We start from the raw sequence: 22,031 nt of genomic DNA on the forward strand, positions 1-22,031 counted from the left end.
GGGGAGTAGGAAAAATAGGGAAAGTTTGTAAAAGGGTACAAACTTTCGGCTATGAGTATGTTCTGAGAATCTAATGTAAAACATGATGACTATCATTGATAACATTGTAATGTGTAATTGAAATTTGCTAAGAGAGAATTTAAATGTTCTCACCAAAAAATAAATAAATATGTGAAATGATAGGCATGTTAATTAATTAGATGGTGGGAATCCTTTCCCGATCTATATCAAATCATCATGATGTACACTTTATGTATGTTACAGTTTTATACGTCAGTTATACCTCATTGAAGCTGAAATTTTAAGAATAGTTATTGCAAGTTAAAACATTCTATTCATCACTGACAAAGCCTTAGGCAATGTTTTCAGTAAGAGATTATTTTCCCTAAAACTGTAAAGTTGGTCCCAAGTAGTTTTAAACATCTACTTTTAAATGAACAAATTATAAGTTAAACTTGAATAAATGGGTAATTATGGAGAAATGAAGAGAAAGAAGCTCTTTGAAACTTTGGATTTCAGAAACTAAACATTAAACTCAAGGTATATAAATCTGTGCTCATTCAAAGCCCTTTTAGCTTTGACAACAAAATCATAGCTATGAAGTTTGCTATAGTAGACTCAAACTAAAACTGGAGATAAAAATTACACTGATCAAGGGAAGTCTGTGATTCAGTACACCCAGGTCTTCAGCTTAAAATTCTGCAAAAAAAAAAAAAAAAAATCCTAAAAATAAGAGCTTAAAAATCTCAAAATGTCAGCAAAAAGGTAGAAAATGAGAATAGTCAAAAAACACTAAAATGAAGACAAATTAAAAATTACATAAACCTCAGTTTGGGTGATTATGATGGCAGAGATGTCCTGCTGTACCTGGCCAGCAATAGCACAGCTCCTAATATCTAATTCCAGCATCATCAATGCTGAGCCACTAACAGTGGTTCTTTACTAAAATAGTAACTCCAGTGTGGTTGGGCACTGTTTTGGCCTGCAAAGCTTCTGAGTATACCTTACAGGTTCTCCTTGAGGTTTTCAGCGACCTAATATCCTTCCATAAATTCTTTTCCTGCTAAAACAAATTAATCAAGCAAACCAACATTAAGTCAATTAACAAACCAACGTGTCCTCCAACCAAGGCAATCATGCCTGATGAAAGAGCAACTTTTCCTAACAGCCGTATGCAGAAGGGGGTTTATTTTTGCAATTTGTACCCAATTTTTCTTTTTTTTTTTTTTCCTTAAGTAGGCCCCATGCCCAGCATGGAGCCCAATGTAGGGCTTGTACTCATGACCCTGAGATCAAGACCTGAGCTGAAATTGAGTCAGACGTTTAACTGACTGGGCCACCAAAGTTGCCATTTTTTAATTCATTCTAAGTCTTTGTTAGTGCCAGCTATTGTTCTCAGTGTTTTCCTATTTATCAGACTACATTTGATAGTGCAGGAGGGGTAGAGCTCTTGACTTCAGCTTCCCCATGACTAACTCATTAAGGGATATTTCTGCCTTTCCACCTGGGAATCCTGAGAATCCCAAGATCTGTGTTAAGATGGAAGATGACTGGACCCAAAAAGGATGGATCTCAATGTGCATTACACAGGCTACTCCTAAACCCTACTAAATATGTCTTCAAAATTGCTATCCCTTACCAAATACTTTAGTTGACCCTGTGGCCCAGTTTTTAAGCATATAGACACTAAGTGAGAAAATCTGGATCCAAATTTTGCCTCCATGAATACTATTTGTATAATATTAGACAATTTTCCAAACCTTTTTTCTGAGCTTCAGTTTTCTCAACTGCAAAATCAGGATAATAAAGCATCTACCTTGCCGGGCTGTTGTGAAGATCAAATGGGTAATGTGTATGAAGTGTCTGGTATTTCAATATTTAATAAATATGTTAACTCTCCTTTTTAAAAAATAGCAAAACACACTAATGCATATGAATGGTGAAACGTAATTGGATTGTCATCCTTGCACAAGGAAACCCAGGAAATGGACAATTTTTTTTCAAACTCTGCAATACAAAAAGGCTATAATGGAGTAGACAGTTATACCATATGGACGTTAAACAGGATTTTCTCCACTTAACTCTATTGTCCTTTGAATGAACAAAGTACATTTTTAAATGTACTCTGAATATTACAGAACTATGAGATGTTTCAAATATTATATATTAGCATTTATTTATTTTATTATTATTTTTTTAAGATTTTATTTATTCATTTGCAAGAGAGACAGAGAGAGAACAAGCAGGGGGAGAGGCAGAGGGAGAGGGAGAAGCAGACTCCCTGCTGAGCAAGGAGCCCGATGCGGGACTCAATCCCAGGACCCTGGGATCATGACCTGAGCCGAAGGCAGACGCTTAACCATCTGAGCCACCCAGGCGCCCTATATATTAGCATTTAAAAAGACCTATTTTTGGGGGCGCCTGGGTGGCTCAGTTGGTTAAGCGACTGCCTTCGGCTCAGGTCATGATCCTGGAGTCCCGGGATCGAGTCCCGCATCGGGCTCCCTGCTCGGCAGGGAGTCTGCTTCTCCCTCGGACCCTCCCCCCTCTCATGTGCTCTCTTTCTCATTCTCTCTCTCTCAAATAAATAAATAAAATCTTTAAAAAAAAAAAAAAAAAAAAAGACCTATTTTTGGTGGCATTATTTCCAAGTTTTTAAGTTCTATCAAAACAGAGATAAATTCATAAGCTAGCTCTAAATAAATAGTACTATTTGCCTTAGACATGAGCAGTTTAAATAGTCTGAAACAAGAATGACAGTAATAATTTTTGTTCAGAATTTACCATATACCAAGAAGTGTTCTGGTATGTGACATGAATTATCACAAAAACTCCATGAGGTAGATAATTTTCCCAACTTATAGAAAAGGAAACTAAAGTATGAAGACTTCAGTAATTTGTACAACTTGTAAATGGTAGAATTGGGATTTGAGCCCAGGCAGTCTGGCTCTAGAATCAATATTCTTAAGTACTATTTGCAACTACACAGTGAGATGCTTCCATTCTATGTTTTAAACTCCAAGCACTGGAGGTACTTCCAAAACTTATATAAATAGGCGTATATTTAAATTATGCAAAAGAAAGTCAAATACTATAACCTATTTTGTAATGGCCATTAAATGGTATAATACTTAATGGGGATATAGAATAAATTTTAAGCTATGTTAATTAACCACATATTAAAAATGTAATTTTGGCTAACTACTGAAAATGTGACTAATCTTAAAATAGCAAGGGCTTAGCCATCTTTCTAAGGTTTAAAAAAAAGGAATTCTCACTCTTCATTAATCTACATATTTGGGTTCCTTTATATGAAGATTTAATTATGATATTTATGCTGCCTTCTTCCTCTTGATACAGATCATGTAAATGGACACTGCACAAGTCCAACCTCTCAGAGTTGCAGTTCTGGAAAACGTCTGTCAAGTGCTGATGTTTCAAAAGTAAATCGCTGGGGTCCTGGAAGACCACCATTTCGGAAAGCACAATCAGCTGCTTGCATGGAAATTTCTTTACCAGTCACAACAGAAGGTAAGTTAAACATACAAATTTTTGTGGATACAATTAAAATTTGATATGCCATGATAATGGGAGCTAGAGGACAAGGGATGTAGGTCTTGGTGTAAAAGATACTTTAAAACTACAGTCAATTCTAGGCAATGAGTGACTGAGAGCTGGTCAAGCTGTGGCCATGACTCCAAATCATTCCTCACTATACCTCCTTCTTCATCTCTAAAACCAGAATGTCTGTGCTTATTGGCAGACACCTCCTCTGTACGAGGGGAGATATATGCCTTAATCAGTTCTCTACACTCCCAGCAGCAATTGAGAGTTTCCTTCCATCTCAATGGTAAGCCTTTCAGTGTCTCTATCAGTAGATAGTTATTTAATGTCTTGCAACCCTCATTTCCTCAACTGTCAAGTGAGTATGACCAAGAAAAAGGCAAAATCTTAAGTTCTAAAGTTTGCAATCTTCACATGTTTTTAAAAGGAAGGATTAATTGCATGTTTATGGAATGAGTGTTGGAACAGGGATTAAAGTATAAGAGCTAGAAGGCCAGAAATTTTTAGAGAGGGAGAAAAAAAAGGAATCTTGTAACTTAGTTGCTACAGTCTTGCTGACAAAGAACTTTGGGGAAAGATATAGGAAAAAATAATCTTAGAAGATTTTCTATAGTAATTCTATTCTATAAAGTAATTCCCCATTTACCACTCCTCAAAAACTTCTGACCTATATTTAAAAATTTAAATTTAAAAAATTTTTTAAATTACAAAAAATTTTAAAGTTTAGTATTATACCATACTAAATCTGGTTCGTGGATGTGTAGATGAGATTATTTCTCTCACAGGTGTATGAGTAACAAACTTGAATGTTGATGAACCACGAATGGAAAAACTTCAAAAGCATATTAGCTAGGAATTTTATAATAGAAGCAAAATGTAAAGGTTATAGAAGTAGCACTCTTAATCAGTGGGTTGAGTTGAGAATTTTGAGTTTTAGACATTTCTGCCTCTAACTTCTACTGGATTCTGGGATAATTGCTTAACTCTATGTCTCTGTCTCCAAATCTATAGAATTGTGTAGATTATATCCAAGCTCCCTCTCATCTCTAAATTCTATTACAAATAATTATTTTTACAAACTTGTTGAGGGATAGAAGAGGGGGATTAGGAATACTATATTTTGCTTTTTAGAAAAAGAAGAGTCTAAGGAATTTATATTTAGTCTCTTTTTATAAAAATGAGTCACACTTGACCTATCAAGAAAGAAAGGAATAGAAAAAAGAATATAAGGAACTTGAACTCTGGAGCAATTATAAGAACAAAACACTCCAGTAGTATTTAACTGAGGGGGGGGGGTGGTTCTTTTATGCTTATTGGAGTGTGCACATGTGTAAATGTTGATGAGCAGGAAAACTTGAAACCATCCTACTTCCTTTAGGTGGGCTGAAGCCCTCTCAGATTACTATTAACAACGAGATGGTCCTGTCTACAGCTTCTTATTTGGTTCTAGGTAAAGTTAGAACTGGATTTGGATTCAAGTTGGTATCCTGAAAGTAGTTCAGGGATATGGCATTTGCTCTTTTTGGCCTTGGTAAATATAACAACTGCAGTTACTCCAAATATAGCAAAACCAAAAATTATGTCAGTTAGGGAAATGTATTCACCAAGAACATTTGTGACCTTTCAGTTAAGTAGCCATAATGTTGTCGGTAGGTGGGAATTGCCAAGAAATCATTAGGACTATTTTCAACAATTGAGAGATAGAAGGAAACCATAATTAAAATGGTACCAGAAATTCTTGTAACCTTGACTACTCAGACTAAATATTTTTTTTTCCAGACCAGAAAATTTCAACTAATTTGTGAGGTAATGTAGGGAGAAAAACCTGGTGAACTGGAACTCTGGAGACTCAACTTCTAGTTCCAGCTCTGCCAAAGTTTGTGATTTACATATCTGGACTTCAATCTCTTCATTATCAAAATAAGCTGATGAACTGGACAAGCAGTCTTCCAGATCAGTTAACAAGGAATCAAATTCTACTTCCCCTTCATAATTTTGTTTTTCATGTACTAAGTCTGACTTTACTTGTTATGGAAATACACTGACAATTTTTGTTTTTCTGAATTTCTATAGAAAGCCGAGAAAATTCCTATAATCGTTCTAGAAGCTCTAGCATCTCCAGTATTGACAAAGATTCGAAAGAAGCAATTACAGCACTATACTTCATGGAATCCTTTGCTCGGAAAAATGACCCTACGGTCTCCCCTTGTTTGTTTGTTGGAACTAGTCTGGGAATGGTTTTAATCATCTCCCTGAACCTACCTTCAGCAGATGAACAAAGATTTACAGAGCCAGTCATGGTATTGCCAAGTGGTAAGGAATTTTATTTCTCAATTGCTACTTTTTAACAGTTAGATATAAGATAAGTTATAACATTAATTTATATTGATCTGGAATAAAGTTTGTAAGTATTCTGTATACTGGAAACTATTGAAAATTTCATAAATTGTATACTATCCCAACATTTGTCATACAGCAACTTACCATTCCTTAGGATAAAATAATATTTCTATGGTAGGAAACTGTGGAACTGCCCACCTAAACAATGCCTTGGGAAAAAGGTTTCTGAAAAGCACTAAGGAAAACCTTAATGCAAAAGTTAAAGTATTTAATGAATTGAATTATTTCTCCAAAGTTCCATGCCAGATCAGAGCCTATGAGTGTTTTTTAATCATCCCTGAAGAACTCAGAACAATTAATCTAAAAGTAGTCTGACTTGACATAGCTTTTTTTTTTTTAAGATTTTTTATTTATTTATTTGAGAGAGAGAGAGAATGAGAGAGAGAGAAAGCACATGAGAGGGGGGAGGGTCAGAGGGAGAAGCAGACTCCCTGACAAGCAGGGAGCCCGATGCGGGACTCGATCCAGGGACTCCAAGATCATGACCTGAGCTGAAGGCAGTCGCTTAACCAACTGAGCCACCCAGGCGCCCCTTGACATAGCTTTCTGAAGTCCTTGGTAACCTTCCCATCTTGTTTCAAAGGCATGCCACACAATTTCTTTCTTTTTTATCCTAGTGCCTAAAGAATTTAACATAAGTTACGAGTATTTTGCTAAAGCATATGTTGTATTCTCTTGAATTATCTTTCCTTCCTTCCAAAGAAGAGATGAGTGTGATTCCTCATGCAATTCCTTTGAATATTTTAAAATTTGTTCTTCTCAATAACTTTTACTTTGTATTTCCAGTGTATGATGTTTTTCAGATAGTTTTTAAGTAAAAAAATAAAGAATTTTATTAATATATAGGATAAGGAATTTTATTTTAAAAGAATGCATATATATAGAATGCTAGGTTAGAGTTATATTTTGTTAACTGGTGTGCTAAATTCTTGTAGATTTTTACTTATTGTAGGTGGAATAGTCAGCTCTCTACTAGTGTGGCAAATTTAGATAAATGTATGTGTGTGTGTGTGTGTGTGTGTGTGTGTTAAACAACTGAAACTGATCTTCTCATACTTCTGGAGACTAGAGGATCAAGATTAAGGTGTCAGCAGGTCTAGTTTCTTCTGAGGCATCTGTCCTTGGCTTGTAGATAGCCACCCTTACCATGTCTTCCCATGGCTGTCCTTCTGTATGCATGTACCTCTGGTGTCTCCCTGTGTATCCTAATCTCTTCTTAGATACCAGTTTGGATTGGCCCACTCTAACAACCTCCTTTTAACTTAATCATCTCTTTATAAACTCTACCTTAAATATAGTACTAGGGTTTAGGCCTTCAACATATGAATTTGGTGGGAACACAATTCAGCCCATAAAATGCATTGTATTTTAAAAGTTAATCTCTTAGGGTCACTTTAATTGTAAACATACTTCATGATGAGAAAATATCTTTTACTACATTCCTAATTTTAAGGAAATATGCACAATTCTCTTACAGTGATTGAATTAGAGCCAGATCAGTGAGGTCATAATGAATTATTAAACGCTAATTCAATCCACTATTTAACTCAATAAATTATTATCCATATTGGACACCTAATATGTGCCAGGCATTCCTTACAAGTTTAAAGGTGAAAATCTAACTCCTGTGTACACAAGTTTACAACTGTAAACTTTTTTACAGTTGTAAAAAGACAATTTTCTAAGAGATAGTCTAACAAATATGGTTTTCTATGTCAAGCCTAGAAATAAACAGATCTGGAATTAATTTAACAGATCTCTCAATATTATGGGAAAGTCCTTTACCGTTCTTAACAAACATAGACTAAAAATGATGGCAAAATACAAAATAAGTAGAGATTTAACTTAATAATGTGGTATCTGGTTAGTTAATATTTGCAAAGCTTTTCCTTGACTATTTAAAGATACATAATGGGAACCTGTCTTCTCCAATTTTCTGTCATTATTCTCCAGTTCTTTCAAGACTTTAGCTCACCAGTTGTAACAGTGTACCACACTAATACAAGATGTTAATAATAAAGGACAAAGGGAGCATATGGGAATTCTGTACTCAATTTTCTGTAACCCTAAAACTGCTCTTTTAAAAAAAAAGTATTTTTTAAGAGCTACATAAAAGAGTTAACTATGAAGGTAGGTTCAGATGTGTTTTATAAATAACCATGGAAAAGAGAGAAAGCCTAGTTGGAAGATCATAAGAGACTACTACTGTGAACAATTATGCATATAAACTGAACAACCTAAAAGAAATGGATAAATTTCTAGAAACATACAACCTACCAAGACCGAATCATGAAGAAATAAAAAGTCTGAACAGATCTATAATTAACAAGGAGATTGAATCAGCAATCAAAAGCCACTCAACACAGAAAAGCCCACTTCTCCTTTTTAAGGAAACTTTTCACATTAATCTACTGTGGTTTTCTTGACAACAAATTCAATGATATGAAAATTTGAAGTGCACTAAATCACTGAATTTTTCCACTGAGAATGGAAAAGCACCGAAAGATTATCCATTCCCTGTAGTTATCCCTTTAGTCTGTATCAGAATCACTTGGAGGGTTTGTTACAACACAGATTATTGGCCCGCGCCCCAAGGGTTTCCAAGTCAGTAGGTCTGAGGTGGTGTCTGAGGATTTGCATTTTTAACGAGCTCCCAGGTGATTCTACAAAAGCAACTTTACATGCTGGGATGGAAAAAGCTACAATTCTTGGCTCCTGTTTAGGGAAAAACCCAGTGCTTCCTCTTTCTGTGTTTGTCCTGTGTACCTCTTCTAGTTTCACGCTACTTCCTCACTCACAACACTTCCGACACCAGACGCGTGGAGGTTTTTCCTCATAGCAAGCAATTCTTTGCAACGCCAGCTGGATGTCCAATTTAACTCGATTCTGACACTATCTGGAAATAACTATCAGATCCCACAGGTTCAGGGCTCAGTTCCACAAAACAGCCCTCTCTCCTTCCTTTAGACACCAGTCGGAAGTCTAGTTTATCACCTGTGCTTCTGACCCATTGGCTATAAATCTGGGGTTCCCACAACCCCCTCCTTGGGTTCAATTAATTTGCTAGAGTGGCACACTGAACTCAGGAAAATTGTTTACTTACCGTTTGCCTGCTTATTATTAAAATTTACAGATGAACATCCAGATGGAAGAGGTGAGTAGGGAAAAGAACACAGAGCTTCCAAGCCTTCTCCAGGAGCATTACTCTCCCTGCACCTCCACTATTCACCAACCCTTTTGAGTTTTTATGGAGGCTTCATTAATTACATAGGCATGATTGACTAAATCATTGACCACTGGTCATTGAATTCAATCTCCAGCCCCCACCCCTTCCTTGCCCCGTGGTGGGAAAGTAGTGGGACTAAAAGTCCTAACCTCTAATCACATTGTTGGTTCCTCAGGCAACCAGCCCCCATCCTTGGGTGAGGTCCAAAAGTCACCTCATTAACATAATAAAAGACACCTGTGTTGCCCTCTCATTTAGAAATTCCAAGGGTTTTAGGAGCTCTGTGTCAGACACAGAATATAAATCACAGTATTACACATGAAAATTCAGTTTAATCACAATTCTGGTTAAATTTAATTCTACCTACTTTATTTCTATGCCTGTGTAGTTGAACATGGCTAAAGAAAAATATATAAACACAATAAATAGTCTCATTTTGAAATAAATCATTAATAACTTCAACTAGGCTCCTTTGCTGCTGGGTGATTATATTTACTATATTTCCCTAGTCCTCTCTCCCATGCTCTTGAACAATTATATTTCTCCACTCTTCTCAAACCCCCAATACCTCCTTTGCTCTTTTCAATGTCAGCTAATGACCACGTGTCCTCTTTCACTGTGGAAATTGAAACAAGCAGATAACAACTTCAACCACCACATCTATATCTCCTGTCTGCTTATCTCTCCATGGTCTCTATATTCTCTCCTGTTATTATGACTAAACTGTGTAAGCTCCCAACTTGGCCAACTTCTCTACTTGTACACTCAAGAAAGTCAATCCAGCAACTTTTCCTCTGTTTCCTTTATATAATTACATTATATTTGTATTATTACACCTAATTGTGTAATTATAATGGTAATAAATACTTTCTGCTAGATCAGCATACAAATATGCTGTTCTTTCTCCCATTAAAAGAGAAAAACTTGGGGTGTCTGGCTGGCTCAGTTGGTAGAGCATGTGACTCTTGATCTCAGGGTTGTGAGTTCAAGTCCCACACTGGGTGTAGAGGTTACTTTAAAAAATAAAATCTTAAATAAATAAATAAAATAGAAAAACTCTCTTGAATCTATCCCCCAAAATGCTCCATTTCATTTCTTTCTCTTTAATGCAAAATTCCTTGAAATGTTTGTGTTATATTCACTATTTCAAATTTCCTTCTCCCATTCTCTCGTCTCCATTCTAATCAAGCTTTCTCCCATACCAATCAATAAAAACTTCTATCTAGGTCACCACTGAACTCATGGCTAAATCCAATGGTCAGTTCTCAGGCCACATCTTACTTGACATATCAGCAACATATTACACAGTTTACCATTGTCCCTACATTAAAAACACTTCACTTGGATTCCAGAACACTATATTTACATACTTTTCTTCCTAACTTTCTAGCCATTCCTTATCAGTCCACTTTGCTGGTTCCTTCTCATTTCACTGGACTTAAAACATCAGAATGCCCAAAGACTGGCTCAAACTTTTTCTGTTTTTTATTTATATTCAAGGCCAAAATGAAATCAACCAGCCTCATGACTTTAAATGCCATTGATAATCTGATGGGTCATATATTTGTATTTATAGTCTGTAACCATCTCCAAATTTCTGACATAGATATCCAGTTACTTAACATCCACTTGGATGTCTAATAAGTGTCTCAAACTTAACATATCCAAAACTGAGTTCCTGGTATTCTTTTCCTTTCCCCCATATTCTTTCCCACATCTGTTAATGGCAATTCCATCCTTCCAGTTTCTCAGGTCAGAAACATTAGAATCATCCTAGACCACTATGTTTCTTTCACACTCTAAATCCAGTTTATTAGCAAATTCTGTTGGTTTGACCTTTATAGTATCCTCAGATTCTGATCATTGCTCACCATCTCTGTTGTTACCACCTGATTGGAGGAAACCTCATCTATTTCTTGCCTTGATTTAACGTACTAACCTATTAACTGTTCTCCCTTTGTTCAAACTTGATTCCCTTTAGAATATGCCCAGCAGGAAGAGTGATCCTGTTAAGTGAAAATTAGATTACAACACCCTATTCTCAAAATCTTCCTCATACCAAGTAAAAGTCTAATGCTTTTGGCATTATCTTTTTTCCCCATGGGACACTGGGACAACTGTTCTTTTATTCCTTGACCCTCACACTGAAGTGCCTAAACCCTGCTCTCCTATTTTCTTCAGTTACCCTTGTAGGACATTTACAGTCTTCTTAGTTTTGAAGTGGATTTTAAAACACAACTGGGATGTTAAATCACCTAAACATGTTATTTTAAATTTGATAAATTTTAAGTATGTTAAATTATAGAGTACTTTCTAAATGGAATGTATTTTTATTTATCATTCTTTTTCAAGTGTCTGTTGTATGTACACTCTTGAGCCGTATCAGCCTGGGTTAATCCCCTTACTCTCTCTGCATGATGTCAGAGGACAAAGGAAGAAAAAGACTGCTGGGGCATTGCTTAAGGACAGTCTGATAATGTCCAAAGATCAATCTATCACAGGTTACCTCTTAAGCTTTATAGTATCCTGTCCTCTGGGACTGGCAAAAACACCCATAGGTAATAATTGGGCATGGATATTCAAACTTGGAGAATCCAGGTGAGTAAACTTCTTTTCTGTATAAAGATGCATAAGCCTGCCTAAGAGCCAAAGGACTTTTTAATACAACCAAAGTTGCAAGCATGAACTCTATATGTTAAAATTTCATGAAATTTATTCTAGGTGTTCAATTTCAGAAGAAAAAAAAACATTTTCTAGTAAATGAGCCTAAGAAATAAGGAAATGGAATCAGATGGTATGATTTTTTTCAGTTGAACTTCTTTCAATAAATGAAAATTATAAATTTTCTAAAATTTGCTTTTTAAAAAAGGATGTTAAGGGGGTCTATATAGTATGGTAAAAGAATACTGGATTAGAAATTAGGAAACCTGAGTTCTAGTCCAGGCTCAACCACTAACTTGCCATGTGACATGCCCCAAGTCTCATCACTTTTCTGGGTCTCCATTTTCTCATTAATAAAATGAAAGGATTTGACAAGTTGATGTCTTAGGCCCCTTTTAGACCTAACATTCTATGATGCCAAGAAATTGCAAATGATGAACTCACAAATCTACTGATACATGTATATTACTGCAATATTATGACACTATAGATGTAAATTATCAGTATAAAACATTTATTGCCCATAAATGAATAACAACTGTTTTAGAAAGAATTTCACATGCCAGTGATATGAAATTGTTTTTATAGGTACATTCCTCTCACTGAAAGGAGCTGTGCTAACATTCTCCTGTATGGACCGAAATGGCGGATTAATGCAACCGCCATATGAAGTTTGGAGGGATCCAAACAACGTAGATGAAAATGAAAAATCTTGGAGAAGGAAACTGGTCATGAACTGCCCTTCTCCATCCCAAGAAATAGGAGATCATCAGTATACAATAATCTGCTCAGAAAAACAAGCCAAAGTCTTCTCACTGCCTTCTCAGACTTGTCTTTATGTTCATAACATCACCGAGACATCTTTTATACTCCAAGCAGATGTGGTGGTCATGTGTAACAGTGCCTGCTTGGCATGCTTTTGTGCCAATGGGCATATCATGATAATGAGGTACTTGCCTTCTTTATAAATTATCTGGTAATCACAACAGTGTGACCAAGGTACAGTTCTGAAAAGTATATGTGTAATGTGCAATCAAGAAGCAACCTGAGATCATTGCTTCATTATGTTTGTGAATGTTTCATTATTTGACAATTTGAGGAGACTATGGGGTTTTTATTTTTTTATTTTTTGCTTTTGCTAAAAATGCATTGCATTGTGAATGAAATATATATTTTAATTGATTTCAAGGAATCTAAAGAATGAGTGATTTTTCTAGTCATTCACACATTAATCCACGAGCATTTACTGAACATATGTTATCTCTCAGATATTATGCTAGGCATAAAATATAAAAATGAATAAACTATAAGGGAAAGAAATGAACTTAGTTTTACTATGTTTTATAATCCACACAAGAACTTTACATACAGAGTTAAATTTGGTCCTTATGATTTCTGTAGGACATAGGAAAACAAAGTAGTATTTGCATCCTCCATTTTACATATGTTAATAAATTAAAGCTCAAATTTGCCTGACGTTGCAAGTCTAGGAAAGAGTGAGACCAGCACTGAACAGTATATTAAAAGTTATCACTACAAATGAAATATAACACTGTGTAAGTTTAAGGTGTACAACATGATAATTTGATATATGTATATATTGTGGAATTACTACCATAATAATGTTAGTTAACACATCTATCACCTCACAGTTACCACTTTTGTGTTTGTGGTGAGAACTTTTAAGATCTACTCTTCTAGCAACTTCAAGTATACAATACAGTATGGTTAACTATAAGTCATCATGTTGTACATTAGATCCCCAGAATTTAATAATCTTGTAACTGGAAGTTTATGCCCTTTGACAACCATAATAATATGATATCAGCTGAGAGATTTCATTATACTGTTAATAAATTAAAATAAAATTCATTAGATACAAAATTAATTACCTAATGATTTTATGAGTTCAACAAACACATAATAAACATAATCTGTGTAGAAGTCACTATCATTTGTTTTAACAACTCACCTGGTTCCAAAAATCACTGAGACAGTAAAGCATTATACTAGGCCTATGAAGGATATAAAAATTAGTAAAAACATAGTCCTAGTCCTTAAAAAGGTTACTATTAAATTGGGGGAGATAAGATACACAAGTTGAACCTTCTAGACATAAACTAAGTCCTCAGAATTCAAAGTCATGAGATAGTTGGTATATGTTATTAAAAAGGAGATGTTGGGAGGAAGGTAAACTGAAGAAGTAGATTGGGGTAAATAATTGAGGACCTTTAATGGCAGGCTAATGAGTTTGATATTAATCAGTTAGTAGCTAACCTGCTCTAGCTATACATTAAGAAATTATATGGAGAGCTTGAAATGGTCTTCTGAACTAAACTGTTAGTTATATAGAAAGCAAGGTAGAAACAGATGTGAGGGATAATTGAGGGAAACTTGCTGAATGTAAAACTGATTGTGAAGGTGATGGAGATCGTTAAATCTCAGAATTAGAATAGAATTTAAAGGTTAAAAAATTTTTATGAACTTGAGTAACAGTGATGTCATTAGCAGATGGGAAAGTTATGAGAATTTGGAAAATCTGATAATGAGAAGTTTGAGAATGAATGCCTTGAATTTGAGGTGCTTTTAAGCCGTCCTGCAGAAGTTTGGCAAGCAATTTAAGGTCTGGGCTCCTAGAAAAATATGGAAGATCCAGCTTTGGAAGTCATCTATGTAAATGCGTTAGTGAAAATTACAGCAGTGAATGAGATCATCAGAGAAGACAGTATAAAAAGAAAGGAGAAATAGACTGATCTGGGAACAAAAACTTGAGGATATCTCTACATTTATGTAGTAGAAAAGAAACAAAATCCAGCAGAGGATATTGAGAAGTCATCAGAGACATAGGAAAAGGATGAGAATAACTTCATGAAACGATAGAAGAATATCCAAACAAAAGATAGAAGACCACCAAGACAATGGTCAAGAGGTAGTCAGATATAGCAGAGAGGCCAAAGAATTTGGGTAGAAGAAGAAACACTAGGCCTGGCAACTAACAGGGTATTAGTGATCCTTGAGAAGGCAAATCTTGGGAGCATGGTGGAGGCAAAAACAATTTTCAATGGAGCTAGAGGCAGTGGTAGAGATCGGGAGCTGACAAACTTACCACCCACAGACCATATCTATCCTGCCCTCCCTCTAATCTGATACTGTACAGCCTGCAAGCTAAGAATGGATTTTACATTTTAAAATGTTGAAAAAAATCAGAGAATATTTCATAATATGTGAAAATTATATGAAGTTCAAATTTCAATGTCCATAAATAAAGGTTTTTTTGGAACACAGCCACACCCATTTGCTTACATAATGTCTGGCTGCTTTTGCAAGACAAGGCAAAGTTGAGTAGTTGTAACAGAGACCCTATGACCTACAAAGCCTACAATATTTACCATCTGGCACTTTAATAAAAGTTTGCCAATCCTTAGTATAGATTATTCTTTCAGGAAATTTTGTGGTTAAAAGAGAGATGAGAGACAGGAAAGCAGTTCAAGAGCAAAACTAGGTTTTCAAGAATGTTTTTACTGTTTTATTTTCTTTAAATAGGGGAGACATGAATAGATTTGTAACCCAAGAAAAAGTAAAGTTTTGAAAAAATAAAAACATTTATTGTCTTCTCATTCTCTTAGATATTTCTGGTTCTTTCTTTTACCTGGTTTCTCTTTCTCAAACTGTTTTTCGGTATTTGTCATGAAAATCATTCCAGTCTTGTTTGAAAATGATGACTTAACTCCTAGAATGCCTTAGTTTTGAGGGGAAAAAAAAATGTGTATCACCCATACCCTGCCCTCCCCTAAGCTCCCATTTAGTCACTCCAAATTTTTATTTTAAATTAAAAGACATTAAACTGTTGTCACAACTGAGATTTTTAGCTTGATAGTGATTACCCTATTTTTGTAAAATTTTAGTGTGTCTTGTTTTCTCGAATGATTTTGGGTATATCTGCAAATTAATTTCCATTTAAATAAATATGTGCTACCATTGACATTTTGAGAAAGGAAATTTCTTGAGAAATAAAAACAATAGAGTTTAAAAAAAGAACAGGAGTCATAACAACAGGAGAGTTAAGATGATATCTCTGTCTTCCTCTGCTCTTTGTAAAAGCTGCTTTACAAGATAATGCTACTTTAATATTATGTCCTAGTGGAAAATTTTCATGTGTTCCTGAGGATTTCAAAAATATTTGAAAGGAAATTACTTTGGGATGATTTTAGTAATATATTAGTTGTGGCTAGGGAATAATATGTGGCTTGAAGAACTGAATCCTTTGAATTGGCATTACCAATTGATCATCTTCCCATGCTAAGTATTTTCCTAGATCTTTCCAGATCCTATCAGAAATGAACTATACTGAGTCCATTCTTCTCAAGTCCTACCTTTCTGATGGTTGGCAGGTAGCTAATGATTGTTTATATGCTAATGTACCCAGACTAGAAAATAGTAGAAAGGGATACTAGAGGCTTATCTATAAATAAGTTCTCAAACTGGGCTGTGATAGTCATTTTTAGTGAGAACCATTGCTAGTTATGTGAACTTTTTCCTTATAAAGTGTCCCCTGCACAGAAAAAAAATCTGTTTTTCAGCTTTAAAATCACGTAGTTCCTTGCTTACTTCGGCAGCACATATACTAAAATCACTTAGTTCCTAGTCTTTAGCAATTGAATTACTGTTTTCCTTTTCCTACCTAATCACACCATTTTTGTTTTCTTGGCTTACTTTTATTATGCTACATAAATAATGTAGTTTATCAGAAAAGTCCATTAGAATCCCTCGCCCACTGCCACCCATTAATTTGACTGAATCTATCATGGAAGTCTGTGTAACTAGGTTTGTTTTGGACTCATATCCTAAAGATCTTAATTACTTGAAATGCCATAACATGTAAGTCTTTGAAATCCAGTATATAATTTACATTTACAGAACATCTCAGTTCACGCAACACACATATCAACTGCTCAATAGCCATATATGGCTAATGGCTACCATATTGGACAATATATTGCTAGAACCTCATGGAAAGCTTATTCCAACTGCACAGATTTCAGGTCCCATTCTATATGATAAAGTTCTAAGGCTTAACTTGTAATTACAAACTACTTTCATAAGAGAAGTCAGTACTTTTTTTTCAAGGTACTGGTTTTATGATCTGGGATAATTTAAAATCATTATACACATCAGAATCAGTTGAATGATTTCAAAGCTTGAGATTTAATGACAAGTTTATTTTTCTCCTTTTGGCATTAGAGGTGTGATCTAAAAGCAATGAGATTAATTTTCTTCAGTAGTTTGCAAAACTGGCTCATGGAAGTATCCAAAGGGACATTCTTTATACTCTCTTCAAAACTCAAGTTCTGAGCAGTATTAAGGATTGTAAAATATCTTGAGGAAACTAAGTCCTATTGAGAAAAGAAAGGGAGACGAATTGTTCAGGTCCAAATGGACATTCTAATGAATAGGCAAAATCATGGGCTACAACATTAGGATAAGACTATAGCCATTTGGTAAGACACTTGAGATGAGTGGTATTCATTTGGCTATGCAAATTCTATTATCTGTAACTTATTCTCATTCCCTTATAACCTTAACCATGTTTATTTATTCATCATGCCTTCAGCGCAGGTGACCTAAGTTATAGGTAATTTTCATATCTTGTGTATAGAGGGAGTAGAGGAATGGGGAGCAAAGCCACTCCATTGCCAGGCACAGTGAACTGGATCCATTCCATGTGTCTATCAGTGCATAACCTCCTCAGACTCAGGAGTTTTGCCTTAAAAGGAGAGAGTAGGCCAAGTATGCAGTCAGCCACTTTCTAGCTATGGTGTTTCTGCCATAACCACAGACTATAACCATATTGTAGGAACCTGTGAAATGCTGCAAACAGTATCCTGAAATTGCTGGCCACTGCATTTAATCCAGCCTTCAAGGATATCTGCTAAGTATCTGTGTGGATTAAGATAAAGGATGGGGCCCATGATTTTTTGTGTATATATGATTTAATGTGAAAGTCTAGTTTTTTTACCATTGAGACTTCAAGAGAATAAAAAGAAACAACCATAAAATAGTGGTATAAAAATAATTTTTTATGTAAGGGTCTGCACATTTTACACAGAGAAATTAAAGCTTCTAACAACCTGAATATGAAATGTGGATTTGCTTTTTTCCATTCAGCCTACCTAGTCTTCGCCCAGTGTTGGATGTTAATTATTTGCCACTGACAGACATGAGGATAGCACGGACATTTTGTTTTACCAATGAAGGCCAGGCATTATACCTCGTCTCTCCTACTGAAATTCAGCGGTTAACATACAGCCAAGAGATGTGTGATAATCTTCAGGTAGGTCAGGCACATTTATGAATAAACACTGGACATGGTTGTAAAAAGAGAATTAGAGAGATATCTAAAAGCTAAAGTATTATTGGGCCAGGCAATAAATATGCCTTCCCTAGAATATGTTTTGAATATATGTTCATCATTGTGACCCTGTCAAGTTTAGTGTGGGTCTAGGTATACACAGAAAAAAATAAGAAAAAAGGGAAGTGAGAGGGAGAAAGTGAAGATCATACATATTAATGGTTGATTTTTTGTTTGTTCATTTTATTCTTTGTTGTTGTTGTTGTTGTTTTACCTACAGAGAATCCTCTGTAAGATTATAAACCCTCTTAAAAAAAAAAAGGTTATAAACTCTCTCCCTCCCAGGTGGGGAATATGCACATATACACAAAAATTTTGCATACAATTCAGGGAGCTCATGGACTTTTTTTTTGAAGAAATATTAATTTTGATTAAGAGCCATACAAAATAAATACATTTCTGGTGGGTTAGAATTGGGCATTTGTTTTTTATCATAGCAGTAAGCAGAGCCTTGAAACAGAATAAATATAAATGCCTATCTAACCTTGGATAAGCAGTTACAAAATTTGAAAAGAGCATCTTAGAGATTTAATTGGTTCAACCCCCTTATTTTACAAAAAAGAAAACTAAAGCCAGTTTTAGTTTAGAGGTTGAGAGTATAAGCTCTGAACTATTTCAGTTGTATTTTGCCCACTTGTATAACTTTGGGCATTTTACTTAACCCACCCATATGCTCAGTCTTGGAGCACTGTTGTGAGAATTAAGTAAGAACGCTGAGCACAGTGCCTGGAACATAGTATATTTTTATTTTATTTTATTTATTTATTTATTTATTTTAAAGATTTTATTTATTTATTTGAGAGAGAGAGAATGAGAGAAAGCGAGCACATGAGAGGGGGGAAGGTCAGAGGGAGAAGCAGACTCCCCGCCGAGCAGGGAGCCCGATGTGGGACTCGATCCCGGGACTCCGGGATCATGACCTGAGCCGAAGGCAGTTGCTTAACGAACTGAGCCACCCAGGCGCCCAACATAGTATATTTTTAAAATACATAATAATGTTCTTCTTATTATTATTCAGTAAATACTGAGTTTTTACCATATGCCTGGTACTTGGCTAGGCTATAGGAATACAGTGATAAAACAAGATACAAGTCCCTATCCGCTAGCGTGGAGGGAGGTAAGTAAAGAGACAACCACAGCACTCTGGAAGAGACTGCCTATATGTGGCTGTGCCAGAGGTGGAGAGACATGGAAGAGGGGCCCCTGGGTTGCTGGAACAGAAGAGAGGGCTAGTTAGAAAAGGGTTGTAAGGAGTAAGAGTTGTCCATAGGAATGGATGGCTGGGAATGGAAAAGGAAATGATATTCCTGGCAGAATAGTTGTGTACAAAACCCCGGGAGTTCAGGAAACTGCCAACAAAGTGAAGAGTTAGTGAAAAGGATGGAGGGATAGTGCTGGAGAATTTTTCCAGAACAGATCTGGGAGCACCTGGTAAGAGCCTAAGGAATCTGGCATTTATCCCAAGGGCAACAGGAAGTCATTAAAAAGGTTTAACAGATTTGTTTATGAAAACTAAGATTCTGGTTGTGTATTGTTTCAAGGAATAAGGAAGCACAATTAGGAGGCTTTTTTTTAAATAATTAAGGCCAAAAAAAACAATGTCTTAAAGCAGCCAGCAGTGAGAATGGAGAAAAGTTAGCAGATTCAATTGCTATAAAGTATAATCAGTTGGATTGGAGGGTTAGTAGTTGTAGCAGTGAGGGAAAGGAAGGAATTAATAATTATTCCTGGGTTTCTGGCTAAGTAGATGATGCTGCCATTTCCAAAGAGAAGGGATCCAGGAGGAAGACTGCACGTCTGTTGAGTAGAGGTGAGAGGAAGAGGATGAAGAAAGTCAGGCTGCAGGTTCATAGACAAACTGATATTGGGTCACAGATCTCCTGACTTTTGGCTGAAGTGCCTTCCTCCACACCAGTGGTTCTCAAATTTTGGTGTGCTTCAGAAAGACCTGGAGAACACATTAAAAATATAGATAACCAGAGCACATCTATATGGATTCTGATTCAGTATGTGTGAAATAAAGCCTAAACATCTGTGTTTCTAACAAGGGATTTTTCCAGTCATTCTAAAACACATCAAATATTGAAAACAATTGTATCTTACTATGCAGGAGCTAGGCTCATTTTTGACTCATATTTTGACTCATTTGTCTTGAACCATTTCCTAGTTTTGTACTTCATATAAAAATAAATCCAAACGTCCTCCACATATTACCAAAGGCTTCCTTCTTCATAGGGTTGTCCGTGCGTGGTTCAGGAAAGGGGTTAGGACAGAAAGAGGCTATGGTAATTGAAAAAGGATCCTAAATCCAGATTGGGAGTCATTGATCAGGTAGAAATTAATCCTAAGGTAAATATATTAGCTTCTCATGTTTTCTAACTGTAAAGGGGAGAAAAGAAGAGGACAGAAAAATGAAAATTTTCAGATGTCAGTTACTAGAGAAGGAAACGAAAAGGAGGTAGAGAAGAAATGCCAGAAATAAAACTGGGAGCAAAGCAAAAATCGCCAGGAAAATATATGGAAAGCAGGCTATCTTTTTATTTATTTATTTATTTTTAAGATTTTATTTATTCATTTGAGACACAGAGATACAGAGAGAGAGAGAGAGCATGAGCAGGGAGAGAGGCAGAGGGAGAGGGAGAAGCAGGCTCCCCGCTGAGCAGGGAGCCCGATGCGGGGCTCGATCCCAGGACGCTGGGATCATGACCTGATCTGAAGGCAGACGCTTAACCATCTGAGGCACCCACGAGCTCCAGGCTATCTTTTTATTCTGTGCTTTAACATACTACAGGGTTATCTTTTTTCTATCACTTTATTTTTAGTTACTCTAATGCTTTTTTGTTTGAATTTGATACAGGACATGCTAGGAGATTTGTTTATTCCCATTGAGACACCAGAAGCTCAAAACAGAGGCTTTCTCAAGGGACTCTTTGGTGGAAGTGGACAAACATTTGACAGAGAAGAGCTCTGTGAGTAAACTCCTGATTATGAAACTGTACCACTGAATAGTAGACTTGTTTCTGTGTGTGTGTGTGTGTGTGTAACTTAATGTAATATGTGGTCTCAAATTCCAGACCAGGTTTTTTTGCTTCTATACCATGAAAATTATTTTTTTACCAAACATGAATAAAATTGGTTACTTCATATTAGGAAATAGTTTAACAAAAACAGTATATGCAATTCATACAAATAATGAGTAAGCTAATAAATACATCATTTGCAAGTAGATCATACCTGCAAGGCAGGGTGAAGATAATCAATTACTAAATTCTGGAAAAAATGTTTGTGAATCTGCCTGCCTTTAATCACTGCTGGGAAACAGATTCTTTATTCAGAACACAAGGTTTATCAACGCTACAGAATAAATTACTTTAAAATTCTTCCAGTGGAACTCTGATGAATAATCGAAAAGGAGTAGAAAGATACTAGGGAACATTTTCAGAAAGAATGTATTTCCCAGAATATCTCAGCCCTATTTGGTCTTGAAGATCAGAACTCCTTTCTCTTGAACTTTTCACCAAGCAAAAGATCTAGGTGCCTCCATATGATGGAATACTATTCAGCCATAAAAAGAAATGAAGTTTGATACATGCTACAACAGGGATGAAACTTGAAGACATCATACTAAATTAAAGAAGGAAAAAAGGTCACGTATTGTATGATTCCATTTATAAGAAATGTCCAGAATAGGCAAATCCATAGAGACAGAAGGTAGATTAGTGGTTGCCAAGCACTGGGGCAAGGAGGGAGGGGGAGTGACTACTAATGGGC

The 22,031-nt window shown here is 35.7% G+C and overlaps 1 protein-coding gene across 1 annotated transcript in view; it reads left to right on the top strand.

The window, feature by feature from the left end:
* STXBP5L (syntaxin binding protein 5L) overlaps positions 1-22,031 on the top strand; it is a 419,146-nt gene that overhangs the window by 395,452 nt on the left and 1,663 nt on the right. Inside the window, exons 22-26 of the mRNA XM_021692509.1 lie at positions 3,361-3,531; positions 5,638-5,877; positions 12,440-12,800; positions 18,017-18,182; positions 21,118-21,229. Coding sequence (XP_021548184.1) covers positions 3,361-3,531; positions 5,638-5,877; positions 12,440-12,800; positions 18,017-18,182; positions 21,118-21,229 — 1,050 coding nt within the window. The remainder of the gene's footprint in view (positions 1-3,360; positions 3,532-5,637; positions 5,878-12,439; positions 12,801-18,016; positions 18,183-21,117; positions 21,230-22,031) is intronic.

Source organism: Neomonachus schauinslandi, chromosome 1, assembly GCF_002201575.2.
Source record: "Neomonachus schauinslandi chromosome 1, ASM220157v2, whole genome shotgun sequence".
Taxonomy (NCBI): domain Eukaryota; kingdom Metazoa; phylum Chordata; class Mammalia; order Carnivora; family Phocidae; genus Neomonachus; species Neomonachus schauinslandi.